The 13,769-nt window shown below is 39.2% G+C and overlaps 1 protein-coding gene across 5 annotated transcripts in view; it reads right to left on the minus strand.

Moving 5' to 3' along the window:
- The window catches only part of DNM1L (dynamin 1 like), a 52,412-nt gene that overhangs the window by 24,631 nt on the left and 14,012 nt on the right, over positions 1-13,769 (minus strand). For 3 of the 5 annotated variants that reach the window (XM_054034391.1, XM_054034359.1, XM_054034380.1), the window contains 5 exons: positions 7,851-7,889; positions 6,195-6,241; positions 4,281-4,352; positions 2,957-3,043; positions 1,632-1,794 (listed from right to left, as the gene is read on the minus strand). In XM_054034391.1, the coding sequence (XP_053890366.1) occupies positions 1,632-1,794; positions 2,957-3,043; positions 4,281-4,352; positions 6,195-6,241; positions 7,851-7,889 (408 nt within the window). The remainder of the gene's footprint in view (positions 1-1,631; positions 1,795-2,956; positions 3,044-4,280; positions 4,353-6,194; positions 6,242-7,850; positions 7,890-13,769) is intronic. The other 2 variants (XM_054034401.1, XM_054034369.1) reach the window with 1 other exon arrangement.

The raw sequence follows: 13,769 nt of genomic DNA on the forward strand, positions 1-13,769 counted from the left end.
TCCTGACCACTGGCAGGCATTAAAAAAATCCCATAGAACTTTTTGCAAAAATAAGGACGTATAATAATAGCTTCAGACCAGCACACCTGTTACAGGCCTCAAACCTTTAAGGCTGGGAATTATGGAAAGTAGTCCTAGGGTTATATGCCTGATCATATGAACAAGGCAATAAATAAAAAGCAGGATCTGTTGCCCCGTCAGACAGCCCTGGTTCAAGGAAAGACCTAGGAGGAGGTTCTCCAAGGGGTTAAGAAGGTGGGACCTGGGATGGAGCCCCTGAGGGTACGTCTACGCTGCAATTAGACATTTGCATCTGGCCCATGTCAGCTGACTCAGCTCGCAGGGCTCAGGCTAAAGGGCTGTTTAACCACAGTGTAGAAGTTCAGGCTTGGGCTGCAGCATGAACCCTGGGACCCTCCTAACTCACAAGGTCCTAGAGCGTGAATGTCTACACCTCAATTAAGCAGCCCTTTAGCCCAAACCCCATGAACTCAAGTCAGCTGCCATGGGTCAGATAGGTGATTTTTAATCAGTGTAGACACACCTTGAGGGGCTTTGCCTGAAGAGGCCCAAGCAGAGACTACGTTCCTGTGCCTGATACAATGGAAAGGGAAAAAATATCCCATGCACCAAGGGGAAAAGTACTTGGGAAGCCACATTAGAAGGGTGAAGCATTGAATATATTTTGTTTAATAATAAATGAAACCCCAGAACAGGGAAGGGAGAAGAATTTTGTTTTGAACTTCAACTCTGAGTTGGGCCCCGAAGAAGAGGGGAAACCAAGGCAGGGTGGTGCACCAACAGGTAAGGCAACTGCATGACAGGGTGTTAATCCCAGTGTCTTCGGATAATTTTAACTTGAGTAACTACATTCACTGTCTCTACATATTTCTTCTCTAGGTTCAAATAAATAAAATACTTTTAGCTATTTCAGCAGTTGTGAAAGTGATTCTCACATACATACAGTCAGCAAGTGTGTAGAGTGCTTTAGGACTCATTTGGATCAGTCGCTACATAAACATAAAATTAGTATATATCCACTGCTCAGAAGAAGTTCAAATCAGCAGACTTGCCAGACAAATACAGGGCACTGAAGTGAGCAATATCTGAACACCAAATGCTACCAAATGTATTTTCTCCCTTTTGAGACTAGAATAGAACCATACGCAACAGCCAATTACTAACTGTAGAAGTATTCATTTTCCCTGCTACAAGACACACATTTTATTCCTCCAAAATTGTAATCACCTGAGCAGGCCATACTCAATAACAACTCTCATGAAAGCAGCCTTCTTCAATGCAATTATATTGCTTTGTAAACAGCAGTGGATTACATGACCATATTAGAAGAGTAACAGGATCTGGACTGGCCTTGCCTGTGAGCCAGCAGGCCCTTAATTAGATACTAATTCATCTCAGCATTGTTAACAGCTTCCGAATCGCACAAGCTACAATTGGAAAATGTTATTTGTTAAAATACAACAACTGTTTCCTAGCAAAATCCACTAGTATGAAAAACAAATACCATTTTTTCCAAAACTTTAATTTGGAGAAAATGTTAGGAAAATCCTAGGAAAATCCATTTTAAGAGAAATACTAAAATGCAGGCTCCAGTATGTCTTGCTGCTTACCATCTGGATCTACCTCCCGTGCAATTTTAAGTGCCTCTGATGTAGCCATGTCTGTGTTGGCAGCTGTGACTGCCAGAATAATTGAATTTGGGTTACTAATGAATCGAAGGATTAGTTCTCTGATTTGAAGTTCAATGTCCTTAGGCTGATCACCCACAGGTACCTAAAGGGAAACAAACAATATAGAACTAAAGGGGGGAGTGAATCATGCAAATCCAAATCACACACTTCTCTCTATTAAAAAACACAACAATATAAAACCAAATTTCTCTGGACTAGAAATCAAGTTTGAAACCAGGCTAATGAAGATACTATAAGAAAAGTACAAAAACATGAAAATAGTGCACAATGAGAACCAAACCAAATACTCCAACTTACTATGTTAATTTTGAGGAGATTTTCAAAGGAACAAATGGCAGTTCTGCCCCTAACTTGCACTGCAAGTCTAGGGAAGTTACGCACTTAACTGCCATTGGGGACCCAGAAAAAAGCCCCCTTCCTGTAGAAAAGGTTACAGTTCAATAAAAAACTTTCATATGGGACCTGAATATTTCCTCCCCTTCAGGGCACCCTGTGTGTCCTTCAGAGCTCAGACGGTTTCCACCATTGTTTCCTTGCTTTACACAATTCTTCAAGCATTGCCACTTCTGTAAGAGGGGGAGGTGTCATTTTGATTCTGGTCAATACTTACCTAATTAACTACAGGTGTTACTGCTGACACTAAAGTGCTACCTCTCCTATTAGCCAAGCATGCTACCTCCACAACATTTCCAAGCCTCTTAGTGTACATCTACTCTGCAAAAGAAAAAAAAAATCCCAAAGCAGCAAGTCTCTGAGCCCAGATCTACACACATGGGCTCACGGAGCTTGTACTGTAGTGATAAAAATAGCATGTAGACATTTTGGCTCGACCTCTAAAGCCCAACTCTCTCTCCGGTCTTCAGAGCCCAATCTCCAGCCCAAGCAGAATGTTTACATGGTTATCTTTAGAGCCGTAGTGCAAGCCCAAGTATGCAGACCCAGGCTCTGAGACTCGCTGCTGTGGTTTGTTTTCTGCAGTGTAGACATAACCTTTACAAGAAAACCCTCTCTCCTCAGTGTACAGCACTACCAAAGATCCAAATTCTAATCACAAGATGGGGACACTAAATTTCAAAGCCATACAGAATTGCTGGTCAACTTGATGGACAATAACATTTTCTGTTTTTAAAGGGAATCTTAGATGATTTATCAAATGGTACAAAATGGTCAAAACAGAGGTCATTTTGCCCCCCTCAAAAATAATCTACCTGCAGCAAATCAAAAGGTAAAATTCAGTCTCTTACCTTTGTCATTCCTGGCAAATCCACAAGAGTCAGATTGACAACATTCGGTGAAAAAATTTTAAGGTGAATAGGTTCAGGACTGATCCCCTAGAAATACATTAAAATCACCAAGAATTAGAGTTAGAGGATTTGTTTAACTAGACATACCACTCAGAAAGCCAATTCTTTACTAAAATTAAACTCCTGCACCAGAGACCTCTACACAAGAATTTGTCCAGAAATAAAGTCATCAGTTTATCAACCAATTTCTGTGTGTGTGCAATCCTGCCTTCTCCTACTTGATGGATAAAACAAATTTCAGCAACAGCACATATGCACATAAACATGGCTGCTGATTTTACAAGCTAAACAAAGTGTCATACATACACACAAGGCTGTTTATATAAACACCATATGGGTTCGACCTAGGGAGGTGGAGGCTACTTCCCCTTGTGGCACTACTACATAAACAAGTTTTGAAGCGAAGTCTGATACCCAGAATTCTGCCAACATAATAATTTCATAGCAGTGCTGGTGTCACCTCAGAACTATGTGAACTACATGTGCTAGTAGATCCACTATGTTATTTACTGTACACTGGAGTTGTATGAGCCTGTCTCAATGTTTAACCACCAGATTTTCTGCAAGTGGGATGGGGTGTTTGCCCCCACATCAGCCCCAAAAGGGCCAAGGAAGCTGAAAAAGGGCCAATTAGTGGCCACACATGAGAGGTTTAGGCTGCCAAAGCAATCCCTGATTGGAAGACGGCATTCAGCTGAGCAGAAAATGGCTGCAGCGACCCTCTGTGCTTTAGAGAGGAAAGGAGGGAACCTAAGGAAAGAGTAGGATCCTGTGGTCCTGGCCCTGAGAGAAGGATGTACCTAGCAGAGAGATAGGAAAAGAAGAAAGCCTGCTAGAGATGAGTAGGAAGCAGTCCAGGGAGAGAAGGAACTGAGCAGCCCTTGGCTGCATGTTGTAGAGTCCCTGGTCTGGAACCCAAAGTTGTGAGAGGGCCTGGGTTCCCCTACAAGGCACTGACGGAGTGGCATTGCCTGGACAGCTGGTCCACTGTGATTCCATACCCCAGAAGGGGAAACAACATAGTGACCTGGCAGGAGGGCTGAGTCACAAAGAGGAAGCTGCAGTTCCTGGAGTGAGGGAGGGGCTGTAGAGCGAGAGAGAAGACAACAGGCTGAGACCCTGCAAAGAGAGGTGTCAGACCTGGAAGAGAGCTAATCCCCTGAAGAGCCAGGAAGAGGTGCCACCATCGAGTACCCCATGACAGTAAGGAATTTTAGAAACTATGATATTCTGTGAACTAGAGTGGAGTTCATCTTGTACCAACCTTATTATTTCCTGAAATCCTCTCTGTTTCATTTTCTATTTCTTGTCGAATTTCATCAAAGTCTGTATAGAGCTAAAATACAGAAGCAAAAGTAACAAAGTCAGACAGCAATGTACTTACTGCATACATCTATCTATGAGAGAGAGAGAGAGAGAGAGAGAGATCTATACATCACCAAAATGTTCTTCTTGCCAACATTAAGTGATAAATACTGTAAGTATGCACATAAAAAGCAAGAATCATCTTCAGCACTATTTTACAATGCTATCAAAGTGAACATTAATAGCTGGAAACCGATTATTGAGTAATAACATTCGCCTTTTGCTACAATGGGCAGCAGGAGTTATTACTCGCTACCAAGATCTCATCAAGGGGAAAGATTTATCCACAATAAAATGTTTAAACTATATTAGTTTTATATCTAATAAAATTTTGTCTTTGAAGTTTGAACGCGAATAGGATACACTAACACGGGTAGGCAACCTATGGCACGTGTGCCAAAGGCGGCACATGAGCTGATTTTCAGTGGCACTCACAGTGCCTGGGTCCTGGCCACCGGTCCGGGGGGCTCTGCATTTTAATTTAATTTTAAATGAAGCTTCTTAAACATTTTAAAAACCTTATTTACTTTACATACAATAGTTTAGTTATATATTACAGACTTATAGAAAGAGACCTTCTAAAAACGTTAAAATGTATTACCGGCACGCGAAACCTTAAATTAGAGTGAATAAATGAAGACTCGGCACACCACTTCTGAAAGGTTGCCGACCCCTGCATTAACATCATGTTGCCCTCTGTATCTCCCAGGTACCCTGTTCCTCCCCCTCTCCAATCCTCTTCAACATGCCCTGCCAATCTTCTCTGGTCTGCCTCCGCACTCTGCAACCACTCTTCCTTCCTTAAACAAAACACCCCCAGTCCAAAATTAGGCAGCACAGAGCTATGTCATCCAGTCTTCCATCCTTCCTGGCTCCCCATCTCTGTATGTATCCCTCATCATTCTACATCTTTCTCCATCTCTGGCTTTGCCAGAAGTTGTAGAAACAGTTTGGCATCATCAGCAAATCAACTAATAGTTAGAAAATTTCATAACAGTGTTCTATAAACATGTAAAAAAATATCTCTACATGAGTGACCTAAGCCATAGCTTCAAGCAACACACAAAAAGGGGGGAAAACACGACACAAAATACTGCATTCTGCCACACCTCTCCACAGCAAATTTCTACTCCCTGACCCAAAGTACAGGGAGTCAGAACTGGGGCCCTCTTCAACCCACTCCAAAAAGATCCAAACCAAAATCAACAAGCAAGTCATCAAATCAAGGATGGCTTGCTTCAACCAAGGGAGACAAACTGTCCTTAACATAGAAAGCCTCTTTAGCATTACAGTCCTTCAGTCTTCACCACATGGCTGGGGAAGCTCTTTCTAGTCCTTTCAATCCCCCTCCTCCAGTCTTCCACTACTTTCCTCTTATATCTCTGCTCAACTAAGTCTCTAGTTAACTCCTTCCCTGACTATCTTAATGTGGAGTAATAAAAACAATTTGTGATGGTATATGTACTTATCTTTGTAATTTCCACTCAATGCTTCACCAAAAAACACTAAAAGCAAAGCCAACAATACATACAAAGTTGGAATTTTTAAAGCCTAGCCATTCAGGTGATACAAGCCAATATAGTGAGGACAAGCACTGTAGAAGAGAAACAACCCAGAGACACCATAACTTTAAACTTCCTTTCCTGAACTTAAAAACCCCACAAACTTCTCAAGAACAAAGTTCTACCTTGGCATGAAATGTAGCATGTGGAGTTCATCCCTTTTAGGGGAAATTGATGGAGGAGAAAGGGTTGGAATTGAACTTCAGGCTTATAATAGAAAGCTAGCTACTGTCACTCCATAATAAACATACCTTATTTTTGGTGTGAAGGAATTTACCCCATTCTTCAGCATCAATCCCTGAAAACAAAACCATTACATGAGTTAGAGAGGAAAAAAGTTTCATTTTCAAGGACACCCTACTAAGAGCCTAAGGAGGGATAGCTCAGTGGTTTAAGCATTGGCCTGCTAAATCCAGGGTTGTGAGTTCAATCCTTGAGGGGGCCATTTAGCGATCTGGGGCAAAATTGGTACTTGGTCCTGTTAGTGAAGGCAGGGGGCTGGACTCAATGATCTTCAAGGTCCCTTCTAGTTCTATGAGATCGGTATATCTCCATTTATTTAGGGAGGAAGGGATAGCTCAGTGGTTTGAGCATTGGCCTGCTAAACCCAAGGTTGTGAGTTCAACCCTTGGTGGGGGCCATTTAGGGAACTGGGTAAAAATCTGTCTGCGGACTGGTCCTGCTTTGAGCAGGGGGTTGGACTAGATGACCTTCTGAGGTCCCTTCCAACCCTGATATTCTATGGTTCTATGATCCTGGTGTCTTTTTCACTTGAATAGTTTGTTGAAAACCAAGATACATTTTCTTTTAAAGTAGCAGCAGAAATGCAAAAGTTAATCTACTTCCTACTGTAAGAAATTAAATGGCTTTAAATACATATATTTAACATTCTGCATCTCATTCCAAATTTTAATTTGTAGAACCGTTGCCTAATTCCCACTCTCTGAATAATGGATTTGATTAAAAGAATAACTCATTTTCCTATCCTAGCAGACCCCAGAAATGCCCTGCCTATTTAAAGATCAGTTTGTGACTGAAAAAAATAACTTTTTGCAACATCCTTTTTTGTGTACAAGTAAGCATACATACAGTGCATTGTACAGAGATCAGATTACAGCTGAAAGAAATCGTTAGAAAAATCTGCTCAAGCAGAAAAAAAACAAGTAAAACACTTATGTATTGTTTAACAATGAAACCTTGGGGGCATAAGTCTTATAAAGCCCAATTCTGCCAGAGGCCAAGCATCCTTAGCCATACAGACTTCAACGTTGGCTGACAATACTCTGTGCTTCTTAGGATCAGGCCCAAAACCAGCAAAAGAGATACAGAAGTGGCCACTACTGTTATTGAGTGTACTTAAGCAAAAGCTCCTACTAAAAAAAGTAAGTTTTAGTCATATCTGGAGACATCTGTATTCCCCCAGCTAGATCTCCATTTTTTTAAGTGATGTTGCATTTCAAATTCCCAGTTTCTCTATACAGAAATCAGTTCTAGAAAGGAACCAACAAGAACTCTGCTTACTATTTGCTCATCCAAATACTGCTTATCTAAAAGTAAGTACCATTCGAACGGTCTCATTCTGGTAGGAGTCCCAAAAGACACTCACCAATACATATTAAAAACACATTACATAGCTAAAATGTTATGAAAGTTATATGATAAAGCAACACATTGCAAAAGAAAAGTTAAATTCATCCCTTGCTAATGCAGAGCAAAGACAGAAATTACTGAAATTGAAAAAAAAAAAAGCCACAAGACTGACCAAAATAACCATCAGTAAACACAGTAGCCAGTGTGTTAAAGTAAAAGTGCAGTCAGCAATAAAGTGGCATGAAATGCAGGTAGTTAAAATACATAAACATGCAGATAATTGTTGTAGGGACAACAAGCAAGTGGCTAAAAGAAACCTTTAGTAAGGTGTCTTGGATTTTTCCATGTAGCAGGGTCTGCAGTAAACACAAACAGCATTGAATAAAGTTTAGTATTTGCCATTAAGTTTTACATAGCATTCTCTTTACCTTTCTGTACCAGACTTAGAGGGATTATAAAAGCATGCAGACAGACATGCATGCTATTCAATTATTAATGAAAATGCATAATGCATTATCACAATACACTGTAAACAGATCTTGAACACTCATCACTAAATGATACACATTAATCAAATATATTGTCATGTTGTTTATTTGATGCCTTTATTATTGCTGTTCATCTCAGAATTACTGTTTTGAAGTACTTTGATTTCAAACAAAAAAACAGTGCCCTTTTCAACAGAGCAATCTAGAACGTCCCTTGATGAGGGTCATTTCTCACCCTGGATAAGCTATAAAACCTATTTGAAAACAAGGATTTCATGTAAGTGCATTTTTTTTTACATATTGCTGGAGGTGGCTAATGTGCTGTAGAGAGATCATTAACTTTTTGCTGCATAAATCATAGTTATGCATGACAACTTCCTGCACATCAATGAGAAACTCATGAAAATTAAAATAAGCAGGATACAATGGCCAGAAATCTGAGATTATTTAAGAAGAGACAGTGCCAGGTAATTTAGACTTTAAAAATGTAGGTTTCAAAAACCAAGTTTATCCACATCCTGTATCTCCCTTTACACTAAGAAGGCTATTTCCTCACACCATCCTCTACTGGGAGCGGAGGAAGCCCACTAGGGTCATAAAAAGCTGCCATCAGAACCCCAAGATCTTCTAGGTTGAGATGGGGACAGCAAGGACTTCCCAAAACAGTCAGGAGCAGCACCACTGGTGCATGAAGAGACCCAGCTGGTCTCCCAGTTCTCCCTCTCCAATACTTTACAGTCCCTAAACACCAGTAGACCACTTCTTATTATCTGAAATCTAGACTTTATTGTTCCTGTTTACTCATCCCTTTCTTTCACCCTATAACAAACAAAAATAAAGAAATGGAACAGAAGAGAGACATGCCCAGCCACATACTGATGATGCTGTACCAGTTACTCCACCCTTTGTCTTTTTAGATGGCAAGTTCTTTGCAGCAGGAACTGTCTTCCTTTGTGCTTGTACCAACTACAACAGGGGGCCCCAAAACCTGACTGGGGCTTCTGCCTACTACTGAGATATAAACAGAACTTGCTTCAGATATCACAAGGTCCTATGTTTGGAGGTACTGATGTGAAAAGCTGATAAAATAATGTTGCTTTAGTAATTCTAGATTCAGACTCTGGCTCTTATCTTCTGGCTCCATATTAACTGTCCAGTAAGACTGCAACATTTAACTTCCCACCTCAAATATTAAAATAGTAAAGGTTACTAAACTGATCCGTCATACGTCCTCTTCCCCCATCCCATCTTCCCACAAAACGGATGAAGTTTAATTGTAAAAATGATTCTTAGCTGCAAGGCCAATTTAATAATTAATGGGGGCAGAAATTTCACAGAGCTCTCTCAATTGTTTTCTTTGTCCTGTAATTCAATAGAAAACAGTGTTCTATTGCCACAAACATGTTATATGACTATCAACAAACAGAACTATTATGAGGTATTTGCTCTCATCAAACCAAGAACCTCTCTCAGACCTCAGTGTAAATGAGAGTTATGGAGATTGTGTCTCTGTCAGATGTGATGATGTGAAAATACAGTGCTTACTCCCTCACTTCTAATGGAGTAGATTATTCTCTTTTGTTAATATATTTTCTGTATTTTGGGTTAGAAGCTCTTTGGAAGCTTCAGATTCTTTTGTACTGAATAGCAATCGTATTTACTATCCCTTCATTTCAGTGAAGTGGTATGATTTTATCATGTCGGGGAATGCTCAAAAGTGACTCAAAAATAGTTGCTCTTTGGTCTGGCACAAAAGAAAAATCAGAAACATTGTCAGTTACATGGTTCTTAGACTTATCCTCCCTACCAGAGTGCTGAGGATCAAACTCAAACACAGTAGGTAGGGTTCAAGAGAAAAATTATATGGGCTCATTCCTCAGGTAAATCACACCGAGTTTTGTCAAAGGCTATCAAAATGAAATTAGCATCACTGGAAAGTAGAGGTTATTTCCACCTGCCTGTACAGTTATGTCATGTCAATGTATTTACCTTCAACTTCTTTTTGAAAAACAATCTAGTATTTGGCACAATAATATTAAGATCTGAAAACAAGTACAATAGGTGACAATTTGAAAGTCTTTAACTACAAAACAAGGGAGGAATTTTCTGGGTGAATATACCTATGCTGAAGATAAATTTCAGTTTATAAAAACGTATCATGTATAAAGCCTCACTTTTGGAACCAAGATGTGTATGATTTATATACAAGCTTTAGTGAATAAAACTGGTGTTAAAATGTTAAGTCAATAACAGCACAATATAAGGAGGCATTCAAATGAAAGCACAAGGAACCACTATGTGTTCTTATGTTTATGAGCATGAAGAGTTCATTAACAGTATGTTCAGAATAGTACAGTGCACTAGTGCAGAAACTGAGGACTTCTTGTATAAGATTCAACTAGCAGAAAAATCTCCCCTCACTTAGGGACAATGTGTCATTTTGATGGGCAAATATTAAGTTTATTTTCCTCATTCTAATTCATTCAAATTAGGGGTGCACCATAATATTTTTTGCCCAAGCTAGTAATTTTTATTGACAATTTTGAAAGTTTAGTGTATTTTTTTAAAAAAATGGAAGTAAAAGCAAATATGTCAATTTATGTAATGACCAGATGCTAAAATATGCTTGAGAACAGATTTCCACAAGAGCTCTGAAACAGAAACCAAGTTTACTAGGCTGGAATAACTGGAGCAGCTATAACATTGTGGAGAATATGAAATTCTTCTTTATTATACAATAAATGTCTAGCATTCCTGATTATCCAGCATTCTTGCAAAAATGTCATATGTTGCTATCCAATGCCATGTCTGGGGATAGTGATATTATGGTAGCTAGCCTATGACATTACCTGGCACTTTAACTGGTAACCAACTTAATCAACTACAGTCAAATGCCACAGGGTTAGTTCCATGAAATGCACTTAAGAGTTAGACGTGTAGAGTTCAGATATGCAACTGTCCTTAAATTTATTTACAAACTGTATTGTATGGCCACCAGATGCAACGACTATACATCAATTTTGGAAATACATACTTTCATTTTATTAGCAAGTGGAATATAATTCTAATTATTTTGAAAATAATCCATTCCTTGCACTATTTTTGGAATTTTAAAAATCAACTACCAAGTTGTCCTAGTTCATCTGGCAAAACCTTCACACTACATTTCAAAGCTAAAATGGTTCTTATAATTCTGCATATGCACTAGCACAATGATGTCAGCAGGAATATATTTAATTCTGAGAATAGCATTTGTTAGGGAACAGAACTAGAGGGCCAATAGATTAAGCATCAAATCCACTCCTCTCCTCTCCCTCCCCCCCCCCCACTGTTTGTCCTATGTTGTCATTCAGCTTCATATTAATAATCTTGGTTTGATGACAAAATTACACATACAATTCAAATTCCAGAGGGTATTTACCTGCCGGAATGTTTTTGGTTTCTTTTAAATGTAAGTCAAATTCTGGACTTCATCTCCTTAACAGCGTTTGCTTTATAATATCAACAAAACAGACCCACTGACAGCAGGCAGCTTTGACATTATATGAGAAACAACAGACCATGCTGACTCATTTAAGAAAGGCTGCAGTATTACTGACTGTAACTCAGCAGTATATAATTTTGTAAATACTCAAAAGAAAGCAAAACAAGTTATTTTTTCCAAAAAAGAAAATTCTCTAAATCCCTAAAATTATTCTAGGACAACTATGCGTAAGGATACTATATAAGGATAAAGTTCATAGGGTTATGCTTTATTTCATGTCATTTTAGTCCTTGAAGCTGGAATGAAAAAAAGACAAGTCTGATAATCATAATTAGCTACATGTAGGTTTATATATATATATATATATATATATATATATATATAGACAGTTGTTTGTGTACTTATATCTAACACACAAATAGGGCCCTACCAAATTCATGGCCATGAAAAATGCGTCACCGACCGTGAAATCTGGTCTCCCCCATGAAATCTGATCTTGTGTGTGCTTTTACTCTATACTATACAGATTTCATGGGGAAGACCAGCATTTCTCAAACCGGGGATTCTCACCCAAAAAAGAGTTGCACGGGGGTTGAAGGTTATTGGGGGGGGGCGGGGGAGGGGATGTCACAGTATTGCCACCCTTACTTCTTCACTGCATTCAGAGCTGGGTGGCCAAGAGTGGCAGCTGTTGGCTGGGCGCTCAGTTCTGAAGGCAGCACCCTACCAGCAATACCATACCGTACTATGCCATCCTTACTTCTGCACTGCGCTGGCAGTGGCTCTGCCTTCAGAGCTGGGTTCCTGGCCAGCAGCCGCCGCTCTCAGGCCACCCAGCTCTGAAGGCAGCGCCGCAGTCAACAGCAATGCATAAATAGGGGTATCAGTACCATAACCTCTCCCTCCAATAACCTTGCGACCCCCCCACAACTCCTTTTTTGAGTCAGAACTCCTCCAATTACAACACTGTGAAATTTCAGATTTAAATATTTGAAATCATGAAATTTACTATTTTGAAAATCCTATGACCTTGAAACTGACCAAAATGGACCGTGAATTTGATATGGCCATACCCATAAAGAAAGGTATCTATTGAAAAGTGTCTGTGTATTTTGCTTTAATGTTTGTCCCTGCTTCTTGGAGCATCCGTGCAGTTTGTTTGCACCTCAGTAAAAACATTCTAACTTAGTTGATAGAAGCCATAAAGCTCTGTCCATTCCGATCAGATAAGCCTACCTTACTCTGAAAATTAAAAATGTAGATATAACACTTGGCACATATGTAGTGGCTTTCATCCAAAGATCTCAATGGGCTTTATACCATAAATATTTATTTAATTCATCATCCCTGTGCAGTATGTGCCATTATCCCCATTTTACAATTGAAAAGACTGAAGCCCAAAGTCACAGGAAATTTGTAACAGAGCTGAGAACAGAAGAGATGCCTACAAACTCCTAATACTCTGTCCTGGTCTACAAAAACATCTTTTCTACCCTTAACCTTGCAGACTAGGACAAAAACTAGTAATTATCATGCATCTCATTCTACTGTGCACGAGGTGAAAGCAGCTCAAAGGGTACCAAAACATTAGGTGCAAATAAAATGCAAATAATGTGAAATTAAATTTCACGGATACTTTAAAGAAACCAAATGTGTTATATGGTTCTATTTTAATATTCATATGCCTCTCAGAGCCCATCCTTGTCAAGTAGTTTATTGTGCTGCATGTTAAAAACTTAACTTTTATACATTGGATTTGTGTTTTCTGTCACTTTCAGCAACAATGGCATTTGGAGCTGGAACACCTTCAAGGTTCTCCAGTGTTTAATAGTAATTTTTCAAGTACCAAAAGATACAAGAAAGTATATTAACAAAACAAGTAACAGACTTCTAGAACCTTGATTTAATATTTTCAGGAATCTGTTCTGAACTAAAGGTTTTAAAAGGAGCTTTATTTAAATTCAGGGAAAAGTAACAATTCTAGTATATATATATTTAAGTTCATCATACCATCAGAAGTGTATGTGTTTTCACTGTCAAATGAAAAGATTTTTTGCTATGACTGATTAATTCTAGTGGTCTCACTCTTACATAGACCAAGAGTATTACTTAATGCAAAGTGAAACTGTTCCAACTCCCAACAGGCAATTGAGGTGACACTCTTGATCTGCTAACGGATAAGGAGGAGTCGCTAAAAGAGACTAAAGCTTTAGACTAGACAAGATTTAGAATAATCTAAAACATCCTACTTTCATATGGCTTAG

This window comes from Malaclemys terrapin, chromosome 1, assembly GCF_027887155.1.
Source record: "Malaclemys terrapin pileata isolate rMalTer1 chromosome 1, rMalTer1.hap1, whole genome shotgun sequence".
Classification (NCBI taxonomy): Eukaryota; Metazoa; Chordata; order Testudines; family Emydidae; genus Malaclemys; species Malaclemys terrapin.